The 20,365-nt window shown below is 38.5% G+C and overlaps 1 protein-coding gene across 1 annotated transcript; it reads left to right on the forward strand.

The window, feature by feature from the left end:
* The first annotated feature begins 17,082 nt into the window (after positions 1–17,082).
* Positions 17,083–19,607, forward strand: LOC146491031 (chymotrypsin-like elastase family member 3B). The gene is made up of 8 exons (XM_085152244.1): positions 17,083–17,203; positions 17,311–17,399; positions 17,482–17,579; positions 17,686–17,814; positions 17,978–18,114; positions 18,908–19,050; positions 19,164–19,316; positions 19,469–19,607. Exons 1-8 carry the CDS (start codon positions 17,161–17,163, stop codon positions 19,484–19,486), a joined length of 810 nt encoding a protein of 269 aa, XP_085008370.1. The 5' UTR covers positions 17,083–17,160; the 3' UTR covers positions 19,487–19,607.
* Positions 19,608–20,365: the final 758 nt, after the last annotated feature.

Below are 20,365 nucleotides of genomic sequence, written 5' to 3' on the forward strand. Positions count from 1 at the left end.
TAAAGAAGGATGACCTTCTTGGGTTTCAAGTGTTGGAACCACAATCAGCACTAAACAAGAAATTAAAGCCCTAAAAACACAGCAGAAACTGAGGAAATCCAGCTGACGTGACAGCAAAAACTCCCAATTAAATTCTCAACATGCTGCTCGGGAGGATTGTTACTCCGTTGTCCAAGTATGATCTCAGAACACTTGTGTGAGTGGGAAGCAGGATTAGCCAAAAACCAAGAATAAAGCAGCAAGTGTGAGCCACATGAACACAGGAGCTGCTTGCTCTGATGAGGTCAGGTTTCTCTGGACATTCTCTTGTTGCCAATGCCTTTAAAATGTAAAGGCATTGGCCTTTTCATTTTAAACTTAATAATTTCTCAGGTCTAATAAAAAAGGACTATTTGAATCACAGCTCAAGTTTCCCCTGCGGAATCACAAATTAAGGCCTATGCTTGCTGTGTAGCTGAATAACTAAGCTGCCCTCACATGTTAGAGATAATTGCCATGTAATAAATTAGCAGCATTATAGGAACAATTGTTATACGGACACTACTAATGTACAAGATCTTAGTGGAATATTCTGCTTCATCTTTAAAAGGGGTAACAGCTCTTGGTGCCAGATGGAAATGTTGTAAATTCTCATGCCTTTTTAGACAGTGCCCCCCTCTGGATCAACTCAGAGAGCTCATCCAAGGCCTTCAAGTCAGTATAGGCCACACAAACACTGTATGTTCATGTGCACATGTATGTGAACAGCGTGTAGTGTCACTTACTGTAAAACAGGTGCAAGTCTGTGGGTGGCAAATGCTGTGAATAAAAACTGCTATTAGGAAATGAATAGCTGGAGCTATCATAATAAATCCAGTGTTTCAGTGGAAGTTGCTGTTCACACCTTTTCCCTCTCTGCTTATAGAAAAGATTAATACAGCTCACACTTTAATTTGAAACATCTGCTATGCGCTAAAGAGGATGTGGATCCTGTCGTAACATTCCTCAAACCAACAGCATGTCATTCCCTAATCAGATGACTCCGAGCACATCCATTGGGATTTGAAGACATTCCCAGTCTGCTTTCATCACACCCAAAGACTTACATAAGCCCAGAAGAATTTGCATGAAGGGATTCATGGGGAGACAAATGGGCCACAAAAGGTATTATATGAATTTGGTCTGGTTGAACCACACAAACGTCATGGACGCCTTTAGACAGACAGCAACATCCCGGACTCCAGAGATCCAAGAAAGAGTCTGCACCTGCTCTTATTAGCCGTTTATTAAAAGAACAAGGGGAGAGAGAGAGAACTGTCAATGAATGAGGCTGCTACGATGATATAAATTAGATAAAGGCCTAAGATGTAAGCAAACAGCTGATTTACCCTGGATTCAGCACATAATCGTGCGCTGAATTTTAAGCCAGTGTTAAAGTCATTTGTCTTTGAGGCAATAATTTAATACATATTCACCGTATTATCAGTAAATATGAGGGCAAACAGCCGGCCTCTCTCTGCCCAAAGTTAACACAAATCTCTTATTTGTTTAATTCCAGTTTTTGCCAATAGCAATGTCTTCCTTCGCTCAGCTCACCTCGCTGCACAGCACACAGAAGTGCATGCATACAAAACAGATGTTGCACTTGTGCATGTCAAAGTGAAGTTATTTTAATGCAGATAGCTCCATCTACACCTACAAAGCCAAGAGAAACTATCAGAGTAGTACTGATAGTATTGTCTTTATCTCAATTGTTAAAAGTAAAATCATAAAGCTGTGTCAAGATTGCCACGTTCTACATTTTCCCTTACCTCTGGTATGTAGCTTGTTTGTATCTACTGCAAGTTTGGAAGAACCTCAGACCTTTCCAAAACTTCTCAACCCACAGTCACACTGCATAATACGATCTTGATGTGTCTTCTTGGACCAGTACGTGCAAAATTAGACTTCAGCAAACACATTGCTCATATTCTTAAGCGTAGATCCGTATTATTATTGTGTGACAAAGGTTGTTTTTGTTTGTTTGTTTTGACCTTTTCCCACTTTTGTGCTAAGCTTTTATGCTAAGCTAACCACTCTTCACTGTATAGCCACCAGTGTTGGTCAAGTTACTTGAAAAAAGTAATCAGTAACTAATTACAGATTACTTCCCCCAAAAAGTAATCCCATTACTTTACTGATTACTAGTTACTTAGTTACTTATTTACTTAGTTACTTTTTAAAAATATGATTTACAACCTGAATAGGTAAGAAAGCGATAGATCTTTCAGCCCAATTCTTTTTCTGCCTAATCCATCATATAAAATGTAATCAAATGAAAAAGTCTCTTTTTTAAAAGTTGTTTTATTAGTTGTAATCTTTAAACTCTAAGTATCAAGCAAAAAATTAAATTATATGCAACATTCTCTGACTCGAAGAAATTTGTTGAACATTTAAACACATTTTCTGCACATTCCAGCATATAAAATAAAATCGTTTTTTGTGTTTACGCTCACTGCAAGTAAGATGCAAGTAAAATACAGCAGAAAATAAATAAAATCAAAGACTCAGCGGTCCTGTTGCTCTATTTTCACCTGTATAGCAGGAGTGGGGCAGGCGGAAGTTTGCCCTGGTCATGGTGTGTCGCAGCCGTCATGCCAGTAGAAGAATCCGGGAGTTTCTCTGTGAATTTCACATTCCCGTGGCAACGTACTCGGTGCATGCGTGGAAGTTTAGGGGTTTTTTTCGCTGTAAAAAGAAGTTTTCTTCCCACGCAGTGAACAGCAGACGCTAATGTTTTTGTCACTTTTTACAGAATCAAACTCAAAGTAAGGTCAGTACTTCCACGCTTTAAATGCTGTACACTCATACTCTCTCCCGCACTCGTTATATTATCCATTGTTGATCTGCACACAGCTGTTGCACATTACTTGTAACGTGCTACAAGTAACGCGTTACTGCCCATCTCTGATAACCACACTGAACAGAAAAAAGTGAATCAATATTTTTGTCTAACCTACTGACAAAAAATAAAATCCTTTTCCCCAAACTGGACAAACATTTCCTTTAAGACATATATTGATTCATGCTGCTGTTGCATAGCTGTCCTCTGCATAACCTTTTCTGAAGCTTAGGAAGGAATGACACTAGTTCATGGTTGGACCTTTGCACGACTAACCAGCCAATCATCAACTGCTCCAGGTCCCTGTTGATAGTGGTGGTGCCGGCACCCAGCCACCTAGACCTCAGCCGCTGTCATCTCAGCATACACAGAGGACTGGTGAAATCACTAGCACATGGGTCATAACACACACACACACGTACACACTGCACTTATGTTTGGAAAAATGGTATGCTCAACACCACAGTCCTGACCTCCACTATACTTTTAAAATAATAAAAATAAATCCACCTGGGAAACATGAGATGATTTAAGACATATTTAAATATTTACAGGAGAAATCAAAAGTCTCGTATATATTGTGAATATGTCTGCAAGATCCTAATATATTGTGTGCTGCTGGGGTCTGGGTGCATATGTGTGATTGCTTACATATTACACAGAGAGCTCTTTGTGTTTGGACCTAAACTTCAGGAGGCACCGGCAGCCAGAAAGCACTAGCTTTACGTCAACGACTTTTCAACAATATTTATATAATGTTTGCATAAAATTATAAATATACAGGTGTGTTTACCTGCACGGACAGGGAAGGGGGGGGGGGGGCTCCTTCTTGCCATGTCGTCTTTGAGGCCAGGCACTGTGGAGGTGTTGTTGGACACATTAGGGCTGTGACTTGTATGTGTTTGTTTAAGCCTTGGGTTTCAGGTTGAGCTGACTATGCGTCATTTTCATTAACACATCGATGCCGCTGGCCATGTGACTGCAAGGTCATCTAGAGTTACACGCCCTTTCACTTTGTGGTTACCATAGCGCTTACTGGATAACTGTATATTTGAGAGCTTGACGCTTTCTAAATTGCTCATGTATATCATGTCAGGTTTATTTGGTGTTTTATTTTTGAGCAGTTTTCATTTGCACCTCTGTCACTTAACTATTTCTTGGAATCGTTCTGCAAATCTGCCTCTTTTTCATCATTTTGGATTCTTCATTGTATTACCATGTTTGTTTTGAAATACAGGGCCCACAATAAATATATTATTTTTGTGAGTGTGCAGCTGGAGTGGCCTTCTCTCCTCAGCGGTCTCGAAACTGCACCGTTAGCCACGTTGCAAGAGATTTATGAACTCTTCACAGTTCAGTATATTAAACCGCTGCTGCCTGCCAATTTACAGAGGTGTTGCAGGTGTCAGTGGATGTGTGAGGTGCGCTAAAGCTGGTCAATGGCCCCATTATGAACCCGACACATTCAGAGAAGTAAAAGAAAAATCCCAAGCTTCTCATTTGATTAAATTACATAGTCTGTGTTTATGCATACAGTCATTCAACACACACTTTTTGCACACTTCTGGGGAAAAGAAGCACATTTAGCCTCAACTTCAACCAACGTTTTCATCAGCATTACCCTACAGGTACAAACTCACAAAGCCGCAGATGCCTGCAAAGTTGCAGTTATTGCATTTTCTTGGAACTGTAACTCCAGAAAACAACACATAACAACAAAAAAAGTCTTTGTACATATCCAGCTTTAAAGAGAAAAAGGCAAAGAATATGCTGCATCATTAGCGACTGTTGGAGATTTTTTACTAATGCGTCGCAGAGCTTTGAGCTAAATTCTGCAAACAAACCCACAGCAGAGTCGAGAAATGGGAAGGTTGGCAAGTTCCTAAGGGGAATTCAGCAAAACATTCTGTGTTACTTAAATGTGCTAATTATATGTATTATTAGTATTTTAATTTGAAAGTTAGTCTCTCATAACCAGATAGCCCTGTTCACATCTGTTGTCTAAAACTGAAGATGGTGCAGGTAGTACTTGTTTTGCTCTTTTCCTAAAAATGGATTTAAGATACTGTTATTATATTACAGCAACAATCACTTCAGGGCTTTTTACAGTGTAAGGTGTTTAACATTATACTATTATAGAAGGAACCTAATAATACCTACTGAGCAAGCTGGAGCACAAGTCTCTTCCAGAAATCACGACCTAGTTTACTAAAAACAAAACAGGAAAATAAAAACAAAATGAAAAAAGAAAAACCTTGTCATGTAGAAACTATTTCTGCGTGCTATCGACGTCTGCCAACGCCTGTCTATTTTCTGTAGCCATTAATGTTTACATCCTGTCACACTGTCACTAGCATGAGCCTTTCATCTCAGTTAGATGCAGTCTTTCTTCGGGCGCAGTTTAACAAAAGAGAAAATACTTCCTACATGAAAAACCTTTGTGGATTTGGTTATTGTGTGTGTAGCCAGGTAATGACTCGTGGAAGAGACACTAATGTCGAGTTTTCTTGCTTAAGCAAGCACAAGGTAACTGGGTTTCATTATTCCATTATCGTTGTTTTTAAAAGAAGGCTGATATCTCTGTAGCACACGTCTCCAAATTGGGTCAGCTCTAACCAAAATAATCTAGATGTATAAATACCACTACAGGCCAGACCAAAAATACAATCATGTGCTCCTCTAGTGAACATGTGGAGGTTTCCGTGGGCAAAATACTGAAGCCTCACTTGGATATGCGCAGTGGATAAAGTGCCTAAAGTGCATAGAATAAAGAGAAGTATTAATGTGATTTTAAAAAGTGCTTAGGGTGCTCAGTAAGAGTTAAGGTACCACAGAAATACCAGTCCATTTAGCAGTCACGTTAAGAGCTCTTTTCTAACTCTTGACAAAAAGGTCATACTTCTCAAATAATAAATCTTTGTCTTAAGAAATATTTTGGTTTCACAGTTATCATAAAAATAGGGTCTAGGTCATATTGAGGGTGCCAGACAAAGGAAAGAACTTCATGTTTTCTTCCATTACTAAGTGTACAAATGAAATGTTCAAAGGTTTTGTTATGGATGTGATTGACATCATTGACTCTAACCCTAACAGGTTTCAAATCAGTGTGTTAGTCATAATTATAAAGCATCAAGCAGAAAATCTTAAATAAAAATCACAATTTGCCATAAATCCCACGGTGATGCTAAACAAAAGTATCGGAGGACTATTGGAATTCATCCTCTTGGAACCACAAATGGCATTTCAGCGACTGTCCAAACAGTTGTTACGATATTTCAGTCTGGACCAAAGTGGTGAAATGACCGAGCGTCATCATCACAGGGATAGAAATGTTAAGAAAGTTAAAATGTTCATGTTGAGACTCTGAGGGTGTCTGAAACTTAAGTGCATGTGGTTTTTCCATTTCATTTGAAGTTTAATACCAGCATTCAACATCTTATAACAAAAACACCATGATGAAAAAGCACACAGTGACTATGGAATATGGAGGGCTAATATGTAGGGAGGGCTTCTTTGTTATTGTCCGTCAGTCACAGCCAAGAAACTTAAGCTTCTCGGAGACGAGACTAAAAAGGAGCTTTCCCTGTCTGGTGTTGCTCTGTCATGATCCCCCTGCTGGCATCTTAGAGTTTCACTCAAACCTCCCTTTGAAAGTAATATTCAGTAGCATATTTCATTTCAGCTCGGGTAGGTTAGTGTTAAGCACCGAGCTCTCTAATCAAACCCGACAGTTAATTTTGGGGTCATTAGCCATCAGAAAGTTGACGATTAAACCTTATTATGTTGTTTTCCTTTTGATGTCGTGGGCCCTGAATTACAGATCTGTTCACTTCAATTCATTTTCACAATAACCAGGTGGCACCTCTGAAAGGTTAGTGCCAAAAAGTGTTACTCCAGTGCTACAGTTTTGGTCGCTGTTGTGCAAGATTGTGTTTCATCGTCAGAGTCAAAGTCGCTCACAGCCAGATGTGGGGGCGTGCTCCGTCAGTGTGGTAGAACTGCGCTCCACAGTAAAACAGCAGGCGTCTCCTTTTCACTCAAATCCTTATATCACAGCAGAACCAGTGGGTGAACCCGCATTTGATCAGTCGGTTAAAGGAGCAGAGATAATCACGGTGCCTCTGTCTGACACGACCAAAGCACTTTGTGTTTACGTGCTTGTGATGGAAACCAGTGCAGGGGGCTAAACTGTTTTTAATTTGAGGGAAAGGGAAGGGTGGAGCGAGAGGAAGTAAAATGGGGCAGCAATGAATCGAAATGAAAGGTGCCATGAGATTCTCAAATGGAGCTGATTATAAGCAAAACGTAACTGTTGCTGACCTGGCCAGCGGGGGTCCGAGATGTTAAGGTTGGACTGTCAGACATGACGAAGATTCTCCTGCCCGGGAGGTCTTTGTTTATTTGGTTTAAGTTTCCTTCATCTTTCATTACCAATTATTAGAAAGGAGTCTAATTGCCTTGTTATGAATAACTCTCCTTTTCTTTGTTGTGTCGGCTTGAGGGTCCATGACAGGCAACAAAGGCTTTGCTTTGTAGTTGTTCTTCCTCCTGACAATGACCTCAAAATCAGAACAAGACATTTGAGGGTAAAACAAATTTGGCTTTGATTATATTTCCCTGACTTTGCTTTGTTAACATCCTGGGGTGATCCAGAGATGACCTCAACCTGAGCACTGTGGCCAAATTGGAGCAAATGTAAAGCGACATCTAAAATATATAGCAGAGAGGTAACAGCAGTGTGGTTTAACATTCTTCAGATTCTTTGTGTAAAGTATAAGAAATGAAACTGAAATCAGAAACCCCTCGTTCAGTAAAGTCCCATGAAACACGGCACATAATCTCCAGTCAAAAAAGCTCCTGCAGAGAAAGACTGTGCAGCAAAGTGTGAAATAAGGCATTGCTTAAAAAAATGACTCTCGCTCAACTCTTCATGGCTGAGTAAATGTTTTAAAAAGTACTCAGAACCAACATCTGCTGCAATAATTAGATAAATCCCATCCCATCCATCCTGACTGAGAGAAGGAACAGCAGCAGGAACAGAGCAGAGAGGCTCAGCAGCCAAAGAACAGGGTTACGTGTCAAAACGGCAACCCGAAGGCTACAATTTATGCCGAGCTACAAGCAGACACAATCATCTCTGACTTCAGCCTTCAGGCAACTTTCATTCTGCTTCTCAATCTTCAGGAACCTGAAATAGCAGGAGAAGTAGGATGGTACCCAAACAGCTCGTGGGCAGTCAGAGGAAACACAGATTTTATTATTTAAAAATTGAAATCTTTGAATTCAAATGCAAATCTATGCATTTAAAGGACTTTTTAAACCCTATGAGGAATACTTATTTTTTAAATAGAATAGAAGATTATTGCCTCATTTTAGGTATTCCAGTAATGTTACAAAACAAATTATTTCTTTGTTTTGTTTTTTAGTTACATAAACAACCGAGGGACGAATAAGCTCCACACACACACGACATTCTTATGTTTGTTCACAGTTAACAAGAATCACTACTCCAACGGGATTGGTCAGAATTTGATTCAACTTACAAACAATGATCATATAATAGGTCTTAATTCAAATAATGGTCAAGTAAGTGTCACGTTTGTTGTTTTATAGGCAATAACCTGTGAATCGTGGATCTGTCGGAACTGTCTACTCCATCATTGATGTCCTCTGTTGTCAGTATTTTTGCACAAGCTAACGGGTTACTTGCTGTAGCTTGTTCACAGGTTGAACGGATAAGATCATGAGTTTATAAATCAGTTTAAATCAAAACAAACTGAGATGAAAAGCTGCAACATTATTTAATCACCGTCTACATAACACATACGAGCAGAGCCTGTCCCATTTGGTAATAGAACTTTGCCCCTCGAGATGGGAACGTGAGAAGAGAAAGAACTGTGTATCCAGCAGAGTCTATTTTCTTTCCTTCCTTGCCCCAAAACAGTGCTCCTAAGCACTTGTCAGTCATGGTGAAGGACAGCCTATCAATGGGTGAAAATGCAAGCTCAACAGTGCCTTGCAATCTTGGCAAGCTATCGTTGTTGAGCGATTAATAGAATCAATAGAAAAAATAACTAGCAATAGCAATAATAGCAATATCAATGTTTAGTCAACTTTTCCTAGAGATGATCTCATCTCTCGCAAGTATTTTATTTCTCTCTCTGTCATCTCTAAGGTCCTGCGGTAATACATCACTGACATAGTGGTAAGAAAATTGACCCACTCATACGTGACAAGCCAAAAAGACACTAAAGTTCAGCAGTTCAAAAGTCTTGATAAGAAATTAACAAGTGACCAGTCAGTTTTTTGGACATTAGGAACACAATCCTGGAAGACCCCTCAGACTTTATTGTGAGGGGACAGGGTTTCCATCTTTGTCTTTCCCTTTATGTTTATCAGCATGAGATGTAGCTTCCTGTGAGCACTTTTCTTACATTCCTTAATCTTTTTTGTGTTGACTGCAGGCGATTCTACAGCAATATATTGGCCTATAAACTCATTATACTATTATAATCCTAAAGCAGAGCACTTAAGCCTATGTCCTTTTTATATTTCTCCTTTATTTGCTCTCAGATCGTTTAACATTGCAAGCTGCTGAAAGACTGTTTAGCACATTTTTGCCTGTTAATTTAACAAAATGCATGACTGTGATTACATGTTGGATCTTCCCACATCTTAAAGATGCGATGCTAATAAGCATATTAACATGCCAGTTTTCCTTTCTGTCTTCAAATGAGTTATTTATATAATGCTTTTCCGGGATTAAATTTCACACACACAAACACACATTGAATGCTCTGCTCATCTGACTGAAGTGCCATTGTATTTTTCCTAGTGTTACAGATTGATCGTCTTCATAAAATATCTCACTCTGCTGACAGTAGACCTGTCCGTGGTTGTGGCTGGTTATATGCTGCTAATGCCACCTCATGCCCTTGTTTGACTTTTTAAGTTTCGTGTGACCTCTTCATCTGCCTTATCGGCCAGATAAGGAAAAGATAACTCTGCGATGTTAAACTCGCTTCCCAGCACAAGCCTCTGGTTCCATCCAAAGATAAGAAAATGCCCTTCAACACCTCTAAAATGTACCAATTAGTACTTTTTCTTTTATTTGAACAAAAAATAAAAAATAAAAAATATTGATAAGTAAAAATGAATACTGTCTATTCTGCTCTTTTGGAAGATCTACTGAATGGCTTTGAAAAAAAAATGTTCATGCATCACATTTTTCCTCTCTTCTGGTGAAAGATGATATTGTATACTGTGCATTCATTCAACCTATTTTATGCCTTCTATTAATGACTGTCAGTGGCTGGAAACTGAATATTGGCCACTTGATCTGACAGAGCAGTAAAGTGTGATTTATGCTTCAGAGCTCTAATTGGCAGCATTTTCTCAGTCTCCAGGCTGCTCCACTCACATTTTTGACATATCTAAAAACCTTGGGAGATATATACTTGGCCTTAAACTGTGCTGGCTGCTCTCAGATAATTTATCTCTGTCTTGAGCTACCACTGAATAAAGAGCAGACCTGCTTCTGTGGCTGTATTTCTCTTCGGAAATATCGATTTACATAGTTCAGCAGAACAATGCCTCGATGGAATTTTTTTTTTTTACATTTAGGAAAAGAAAACAATAAAAAGGTTATAGCTGTAGGCAACTTAGAAACAGCTCATATAATTTTACACCAAACGATATTTTTCCATCGATTTTATTATAATCTAAATATATTATGCTATAAAATGTTATGTAATACGATACCGCGATATTTTTTTTGTTAATGTTGGAAACGACTGGAGTTGTTTTTTCAGTGTGGCTCCATGGATGTCATTGTTGGTCTATCACAAATGTTTCAGAAACTGGAGTTCATTGCAGATATTGATGCCCCAGCATGCAGGGCCAGGGTATGATTTCTTTTACAAGTTCATGACCAGATGCCTGCAAATGTTCTATAAAACTGTTTCCATTTATCCAGATTTTCTTTGGAATCTAACAGCAGTTGGTTTGAAAGTTATTTATTTTGCATGTTTGGGGATAGTTATAACTAATATAGCATTGCTGTGACTGCCTGACAAAGTTATTAGCAAAGCTATGGCCAGTGGTATGCTGTGACCTGCTCATTTACACAAAGCCAAGCCAAGAAGATGACAACACCGCATTGCTGTGTGTTGTTAGCAAATCAGATTTTAAGCATCAAAAGTAGGGCTGTTCGATATAACGATATATATCGGATGGCGATATAAAAACGTCTATCGTTTCATTTTACGCTATCGTTTGTTTCGTGGTGTCGCAAAATACACTGTTTACAGCAATATTTTTTCATCGTTCTGATGGTCACTGTAGTGGCTATATTAATTTCTTAAAGTTCTCTCTTTCTCTTATATTTTATATAACCACACTACGGATGGACAAGCCCCTGTTTTTATGCTTTGTGGTTAGCAACAACAACGGTAACAGCATCGCTTGTTTATGTTCCACATAAACCTTTCACAATAAAGCTCAAGATCCTGTTAAGACTTTTCAAAATAAACTGAATCATGTGAAAGAGCAGATTATTTACGGATGAGAAGTAAAAAAGAGCCGCCAGGTGCTAAAAAATAAACCTTATACTCAAACGTTAGAAAAGGCAGCACGCTGTGTAATAAATACAAAGAAAACGGCGGCCGTTACAACAGCTGGAAACACTTCATGCAAGTCGAGCTGCCCGAGATTCACAGAATTTACAGAAAATGTTAAATTTTTGTGATTTATATCGTTATCGGACGATAGAATTCTTATATGAGATTTTGGTCATATCGCACAGCCCTAATCAAAAGTGAAAATACTAATTCTACAGAAAAATGTTCCATTACTGCTACTTACTACTGAAGATGTTTAAGGCTGTGAGCTCATTTTAATTCTTTATACTCTGTTTCATTTACTATAATGCATCATATTGCATCTTTTTGTAGGCTTTCAGTGCATGTTAGATGCACTACTCTTGTTTTGTATGTATTCCTCTAGTTTGTATACGTTCCTCTAGACTGCATATTACTCTTCTGTTTGCTATTTATTCCTGATGTCTTTACTATTTATATTTTATATTTTTTACTCCTGCACAGCTGTCGTGGAGCACCCATAATTTCATCGTACATGTAGAATGACAATAAAGGGCTATTATATTCTATAATATATCTAAATAATGCATATTTAATGCACTCTTACAGTAAGATGATGTTAATTCATATGGATTTTATGGGACAGAATGCTGTTTGACATGTAAAATGGGAGTTTGTTTTTCCAGTTTGCTTTTAATGATGGTTTCTGTTAGACTTCACTGCCCACTACAATACTCACCTTAAAATTAAGATTTAAAGATTTTTATCAATTGATGTTTCTAGCTTTGAAATTTTAAAATCCTGCTGAATGCTTCTGCTGATATATTTTTAATTTTAAGTATTTTTTTTTATTCTACATTGATCTCCTTTATATAACAATGATGAAAAGAAAATGTAAAGGATTGTGTGGTATGTTGGCTCTTGTTAAAATGAAGATGTGAACACGTTTTTCAGCTGATTTTTTCTCCCAGCAGTGTTACTTTGAAGTTATGATCAATTATTTTGCCGGTGTGTTTAATGTAATTTTAATATAATATTCAGATCTCCTTTTTCACAGTGATAAAAAAAAAAGAGACTGCAAAGGTATGTTGGCATGTTGACCTCTGCTTGTAACAAAAAACATCTGTAAATATTAAAAGTCAAAGTTTATTAATAAAACGACTCATTGTTGCTTTGTGATTGAAAGTCTTGCTGCATCTTAAATAACAGTACATCACCAACATAAAAATGATTTAAAAGTGTCAGTGATTCTTTTTCACAGTTTAGTTTCATAGAATTTATTGTTCTCTCCGCACTCATCCGTATTACATGCTAACTCCCTCCTGGGTCACCTCCAGTAAACAGCATAAGTGGTAAATTCAGTGAGAGCTGTTTCTCAGTGAGAGTTTCTCAGTCCATAATCAGAATTATTCACAGCTCCCTATGTCACTGCTGTGTTATGCAAACATACAGCACATGCCTGATTCATAAATCGTTATACCGTATCTATAAGGAATGATCTTAACAGAGCAAGAAAATAAGTGAAACCATTTAGCTGTTTGGGGCAATATTGATTTGATTTGCTCTCTAAAAGGGGGAAATTTATGGATGAGAGGAGTCTTCTCCAGAGATATTAGTTTCCCTCAGGAGGAAAGGATACTGTCTGAGTGAGGCGTGAAGAATTGGGTCCAGATTCAGCAGCATGGGCCCCTTCGTGAATGTATTACATGTTATTAAAGGAGAGAAAGTTGTTACAGGACTGTTTCTCTTGAAGGTAACCCAAAGCTATCCAATTCTGTGGTTGCTGGAAGAAAATGTACTTCTCGCAGTACACTAAGCTCCGGGACAGCTGACGACACTAAAACCCTTGTCTCAGTTTCTGCCTGCTTTTCTTCTTCACTCACCCTGAGCTGCTTTCTCAGCTACATCCATTCTCGTTTTCACAGAGCCCACAAATTTACTCTGGGAACAGATTGTCTGAGCAGAAGGGTTTTGTTTTTTTTTCCTGTTTAGCTGAATTTTTCAATGCAGTTCTTTGCAAAGCTGAGTAGCCTTTTTATAATAAACAACATTAATAAATGGGAAACATTGAGAATTCAACTTTTTGGAGCAGTTATTTGCTGTTAACAATGGAGTGATGATATTTACTATTTATTGGTTAAAATACGAGAAATGGGCTTCCTCCGAAGAGTGGCTGGCCTCCCCCTTAGAGATAGGGGGAGAAATTCGGCCATTTGGGAGGGGCTCAGAGTAGAACCGCTGCTGCTCCACATCGAAAGGAGCCGGTTGAGGTGGTTCGGCCATCTGATGCCTCCTGGGCGCTTCCTGGGTGAGGTTTTCCCGGCATGTCCCAGGACATGCTGGAGAGATTATATCTCTCGGCTGGCCTGGGAACGCCTTGGTGTTCCCCCAGACAAGCTGGAGGAGGTGGCTTGGGAGAGGGAGGTCTGGGATTCTCTGCTTGGGCTGCTGCCCCCGCGACCCGGCCCCGGATAAGTGGAAGAAAATGGATGGATGGTTAAAATAGATTTAAAAAGTGCATAGCTAATAAATGGCTTTGGATTTGGATTCTTATTAGATGTTTAAAGATGGCTAAATACTGTTTGGTGCATCTATAAACTCTATTTAAAAACCTTTTATAATGTTGAAATTTATCTTTCTAAAACCTATTTTAAATATTTGGCATTTTCTATTCTCTTAAGACTTTTCAGGTCACCTACAATTTTTAGTGTTTTGGTCCACATCTACCCCTTTATATCAAATTTCAAGTTAAGGTATGTTAAACAGACTTGATTTGAAAGGTGACATCTTTTGTTTTCCTGAAACTAGACAAAAATACCTGTCTATTACCCTTTTTATTTTATTTTATAACTCTTCACTGCAATTTTAAATATTTTATGAAGCCCAAAAAGAGAATGCAAGTCAGGGAGGACAACTTAAGGATTTTGGTTGTCCCAAAATCTCGGCTAAAACATAGAGGAGAACGAGCCTTTTCAATTATGGCTCCCAAACTTTGGAATACGCTGCCTTTAAATATTAGACAGGCATCTTAGTTTCCTGTTTTTAAGTCGCTTTTGAAAACACATCTTTTTTCAATAGCGTTTAGACTGGTGTGAGTTGATATGCTTATTACGTGTATTATTATGTGTTTATGTAGGTGTCAGTGGTTTTTATCTTGTGTTTTACCCTTTTGCTTCTGTACAGCACTTTGGGCAAACTTTCTGTTTTTAAATGTGATATATAAATAAATTGGATTTTGATTTGAATAAACAAAATAAGCCAAACAGAGAGAAAGCAGAAACAAAAAAGAAGAAAACAATTTCACACCATCGAACGAAGTTAAGAACACCTCTGAGGAGGTAGGCATGCCATTGTCAAGATCTATAATCAAAAGACATCTTAATGCTTGGAAATAAGAGGGTTTATGACAAAGTGAAAAACACTGCATGCTTTACCAGGCAACATCTATACATCACCAAAAAAAACCAAAAAAAAAACCTCTGGACAGAGCAAAACACGATTAACTTGTACCAAAACAATGGATGAAGAACTAAAGAAACTACTGATGATCCAAAGCATACCACATTATCTGTCAAATACAATAGGAGTACTGCTATGGCATGGGTCTGTATAGCTGCCAATGGAACAAGTGATTATTGATGATGTGACTGCTGATAGAAGTAACAGGATGAATTCTGATGTGTATGAGGATATACTCTTGGCTCAGATTCAGTCAAATGCAGCAAAATTATTGGATGGTGCTTCACATTGCAAACAGATAATGATCCAATGCTATTGCAAAAGCAATCAGAGTGTTTCCAAGGCAAAGAAATTGGATATTATCCAATGGCCAAGTCAAGTCACCTGGCTTGATTTCAACCCAACAGAGAATGCTTTGCAATTACTGCAAAGTGGACAAAAGTGGAGAAAGAACCGCAAACGCGAAGCACCAGTAGGTGGCTGCAGTGAAGACTTAGCAGAGCATCTCAAGGGAGGAAACGCAGCATTTAATAATGGCCTCGGTTTCTAGACTTTTAAAAACATTCCTTTTGTTTAAAATGATGTTGGTCTGTCCAGATGATTTTGACCCTCTAAAAATGGAAGGACTTACAATTAAAAACGGATTCAAAATTGATAAAAATTGCAAAATTACAAAAGTTATGTCTCTGTTGAACAAAGACCTAACACCATGGACCTAACAGTATATAGATTACTGTGACTGTATGTGGACATCAGCTGCTGGTTACAACCAAAAATTATTTACAGATTTTAATGTCAGCAAAAAAAAAAAATCACAATTTTCAACTTTACAAAATTAATTAAAATTTTAACATCAACCAGATATTTACTGTGGTTTTGTGTATGAAGTGACAACCCTAACCCTAGGCAAGTTATGCAACTACATTTTTTCCAACAGTTAGAAACTGCTTTTCCTGTTATTGCAACACCATATAAATGCATAATTATGTGTGAAGTCTTTCTATTTTTATATTAATGGATTTCACTTAAGACCAGCTATCTAACTGCACAGGGGAAAAACAGGTTTCATAACAGTCTGCCTGCAGCAAACCTTTTAAGACTTCATTTAGTGTTATTATATGAGCAGACTCCCAGTTGTAAAGGAAATGTTAAACTATTTCTCTTTAAATGTGTAATTTTAAATGTTAAATAATATCTAGAGGTGTCAAGAAAAATGTGTACCCCCTTAATACCTGGTGAAGGTGGTTGTGTTTTACATTCAAAGGCTCCACAACAGTGACAAATTTGAGCGATTTTTTAAGATTGCTCAAGAAAACGCATGTTACCATTGTGCTTCCCGTTTCTTTTGTGTCTGTGTGTGTAGTGTTGAAGTAATTCAACACAAAAGAATGTATAGATGAAAATAGAAGTCATATAGTTATGCACTGTAGAGTTACTGTGCACTATGTCATTATATGGACTGGAAAAGTTATAATAGAGTAGAGGAGTATCTAAGTTTTTGCAAATATATTTAATGTGTTTAATAATAAAAGACAAAAGTGGTGCATGCGCCTGGTTAGCAGTTGACCCTGTCCAAGAATATAATTATCCTCTGTTGCCTTTATTTGACAGCTGTACTTGGATCAAATGCTTTGCCCACCCAGACAGTTGTTTAGATTTTTTTTCTTTTGGGGTTAACCGCTTTTCAGGTTTTGCGGCGCTATGCTGGAATTACTGTATATGTTTTGTCATCATACTAGGAGGAAATGTGTGACTGATGGCAGTCGGGTGGGCTGTAGGTTTGATGGATCATAATGCATTATATTTGACTAAACAGTCAAAAAGTAACTAACTCAAAATGTTCGATCAATCTGCATAATGAATACTTGAAAGTCCTAAAATGATATTTTTTAGATACATGTTTCATATTATTACTTCATTATTTTTAATATAGAACTCACTTTTTTTACACCTTAATATCATTATTTTTATCTCAAAATGCCTAAAAGCGTTTTGAGTTCCAGCAAATTCAAAGTCTGTTGCACTATTTGCACAGTAAACCACCCATTTGTCCCAATCAGCAGGCAGGTCAGCAAAGACCAACTAATGCATCTGCGGAACAGGAAGGTTTTTCTCAGCTACAATCGGCAGTGACACTGATAAAAGAGTTTCACAAGTTCAGTGTAATCTGCATTTGGGTTGATAGAAACACTGAGCAGGTATAAAAGAACTTCCCCAAACTGAACTACCTCTCACAACGACAGCATGCTGCAGACACTGGTCCTTATGCTGCTACAAGCAGCATATGGTAAGTAGTTTGGTCTGGTTAGAAAAGGAAAAAGTAGTTCAATTCTTACAAAAGACAAAATTCAGATATAAATTACATTTTAGTTATATAATCGAATATAATTGTAGTTTTTAGTTGTGGTACACCTGCTGTCCAGCCCAACACTGGTAGGGTTGTAAATGGAGAGAATGCCCATCCCCATAGCTGGCCTTGGCAGGTAATTACAGTTTGTTAATGTTTAATGCAGTTCAACTATTGTTTTGTTTAGAATTACTAAATTGTCAGCTTCTTTTTCTCAGATTTCCCTGCAGGTGAAGCACGGCAGTCGTTACCATCACACCTGTGGAGGGACTCTGGTTGGGCCTCGCTGGGTACTGACCGCTGGACACTGCATCTGGTGAGCTAAGCTTGATCAAGGGATGAGAGTTTAGAGCATAAAGACAGAAGTCGGGGACTGTGTAAAAAGCACAGATAAATCATAAATGGTCAAAACTGTCTTACAGGCCAGGAGATGTGTACCGTGTGTTATTGGGAGAACATGACATGAGCCAGCAGGAGGGAACTGAACAGATCATAGATATTCTGCGCATTGTTGTCCATCCTAACTGGGACATCAACCATGTCTCTGATGGGTAAGTACATTCTGAAAGCTGAAGAAAATGCATTTCAAAAAGCAACTGCTCTCACACAAGACTATAAAACAATCTCGAAGAAGCATTTTAGCTGGTTTAAGAGATGCCTCCTTTCACCTCCTCGATCAGTAAAAATCTAACTATTATCATGGTACTCCTCCAGGAATGATCTTGCTCTGCTGAAACTGGACAAGAGCCCCATTATGAATGACAGCGTGGGCATTGCTTGTCTTCCACAGGCTGGAGAGATCCTCGCCCATGGAGCCCCGTGTTACATCACTGGCTGGGGAAACCTTTACAGTACTGTCTCTGTCTCTTTTATGTCATGTTAACAACTGCGGGTCATTGTCTTGTCTTGTGTAAGGTTCAATTTTAGCATATGCAGTCTGCATTTTCTGCTAATTTTGGGTAGTAATACCTTTTGTAAAAGCCATGCAACTGAAGTCTCTCTTTCAAGTGGTCATACATTATGGTTTAGCAAGGAATGGGACATGCTAGCTAGCAAAGGTTTTCAGGGAAGAATGTGTTCAGTGAAGTTACAAATCATAGACTGTATACAATAGATGGCAGTAGGCTCTGGAATGCCAACCGTAATTAGCAAGTGTTTGCAGACAGCCTCTTCCTTAATCACTGTGGTCTGATTTAAAAAAGCTAAGATGATGGCAGCAAAAAGCTTGAGAGCTCAGAATCAGGTATTCACAAACCAGTGGGTGATGTCAAACTTTTGTACACAGTGTAGGAGAAAACAGCAGTGCACATGTGCAGTGGGTGCAGTTAAGCCAAGAAAACACATTTGGCTCATGCAGCCACGTGTTTATGATGTCTAGCTTGCTAATATTGCCCAAGGATGGCCCTGCATGCAGACGTCACTTTAGTTTAGAAAAGGTTTCATAACACATTTGATGGACCTGCCTAATAAAGTAACTGCTTTTGGTGCAAGTATAAATAATAAAGCTAATTAACTGCATGTAGTACTAGTAACAGTAATGAGCGCTGGCTTTCAAACAACTTGTCTGATTCCGCCTGATGCATGCAGTATACAGTGTGTTGTATTTACGTGTTGCTGAGCAGCTCTATCCTCTCTGTGTGTCAGCTCATGGCCCCATGCCTGATAAACTGCAGCAGGCCTTGCTGCCTGTGGTGGAGCACAGTGTGTGCAGCCGCAGCGACTGGTGGGGGATCAACGTCAAGAGCACCATGATCTGTGCAGGAGGAGACATCGTATCAGGATGCAATGTGTGTGAAGCATCAAAAGAAAGCAGCTTGTACCTGTCAGAACTGAATTACCTGCAGTGAACAAGGTCAGCTGCTTCATGCACCAATCCTTCCTCTGCCTCTTTCTCTCTCAGGGAGACTCTGGCGGTCCTCTTAACTGTGTGGGTCAGGATGGTAGGTGGTATGTCCAGGGTGTAACCAGCTTTGTTTCCTCCCGTGTTTGCAACGAAGTGAAGAAGCCCACGGTCTTCACCCGTACCTCTGCCTTCACCGAGTGGCTCAGCGAGGTAAATTAATGCCGCTTTCCATTCTTTCCATTCCATCTATAGAGTTTCCTCTTCTGTGCATGAGTCTGTCTGTTGAGAAACAAATGCATTTCAGCCAGTGTCACTGATAAATAAAATATTTAATCTGTCAATAAATCATCTTGTTTCTTTAGGTCATGCTGAAGTACTGAGGATCTGCTGGATACCAGCTGATCAACTCCAAAAAATAATGAGATCCCAAGTCAATATTTCTCCCTACATGGGGTGATCTCATTTACAGGTTACACATTACAATCAGAATTTTGTAACAGCTAAAGAAAAAAAAAAAAAAACATAAAAAAACCCAATTCCATATTAAAATTTTCTTAAAAATGAAATACTTTAAATTGCTGTTTTCTTCATTCCTGCATTCTTGTCAAAATCACCGACTGTAAACAACCACAGTAAGCCTTCATGACAAGAACTGCAGTTTCCATGTCTTAAAAAATTTACAGGAAAGGTGCAAAATGAATTCCTGTCTCTGCAGCAACACTTAATACTTCACCTCTCCTGCTGTGTGATAAGAAGAAAGAGGAATGGATTCCCATCAGCGTGCGTGGAGGACTTATGAATCAGCATTTCCTATCAATCACTACCAAGGTCATCCAAGTTTCGGCACCAGTGAATATACTGGCTGATGGGAGCTGAGCTGGAAAGCAGGCCTTAACATTAGATAAATAACAGCAATCGGTTACCTTGATGCACGGCGCTGGTGGTCTGCTGCATCAGATAACAGGAGCATTTTGGGACACTTTTGACAAACATTCATCCAGTTAATAAGAACAGACTTTCTTATTTTTAGCACAGCAACATAATAGCTTGAGTGAAATCTAGTGTCTCTACTTATTTAGGCATCTTTGACATCTAAATGTAACTTTGAGACAATGTAGACACTGGCTTTAAGAATTTATGTGCACATTTGTATTTTATTATGTATGCAAAAAGCCATTTTAAAGTTAAGGGCCTGTTTTTAATATCTGGGTGAGCTGATGGCTTCAAGACTGACAAATAAAAAAATATATATATATATA

The sequence above is a fragment of the Neolamprologus multifasciatus genome, chromosome 23, assembly GCF_963576455.1.
Source record: "Neolamprologus multifasciatus chromosome 23, fNeoMul1.2, whole genome shotgun sequence".
In the NCBI taxonomy this organism is placed as follows: domain Eukaryota; kingdom Metazoa; phylum Chordata; class Actinopteri; order Cichliformes; family Cichlidae; genus Neolamprologus; species Neolamprologus multifasciatus.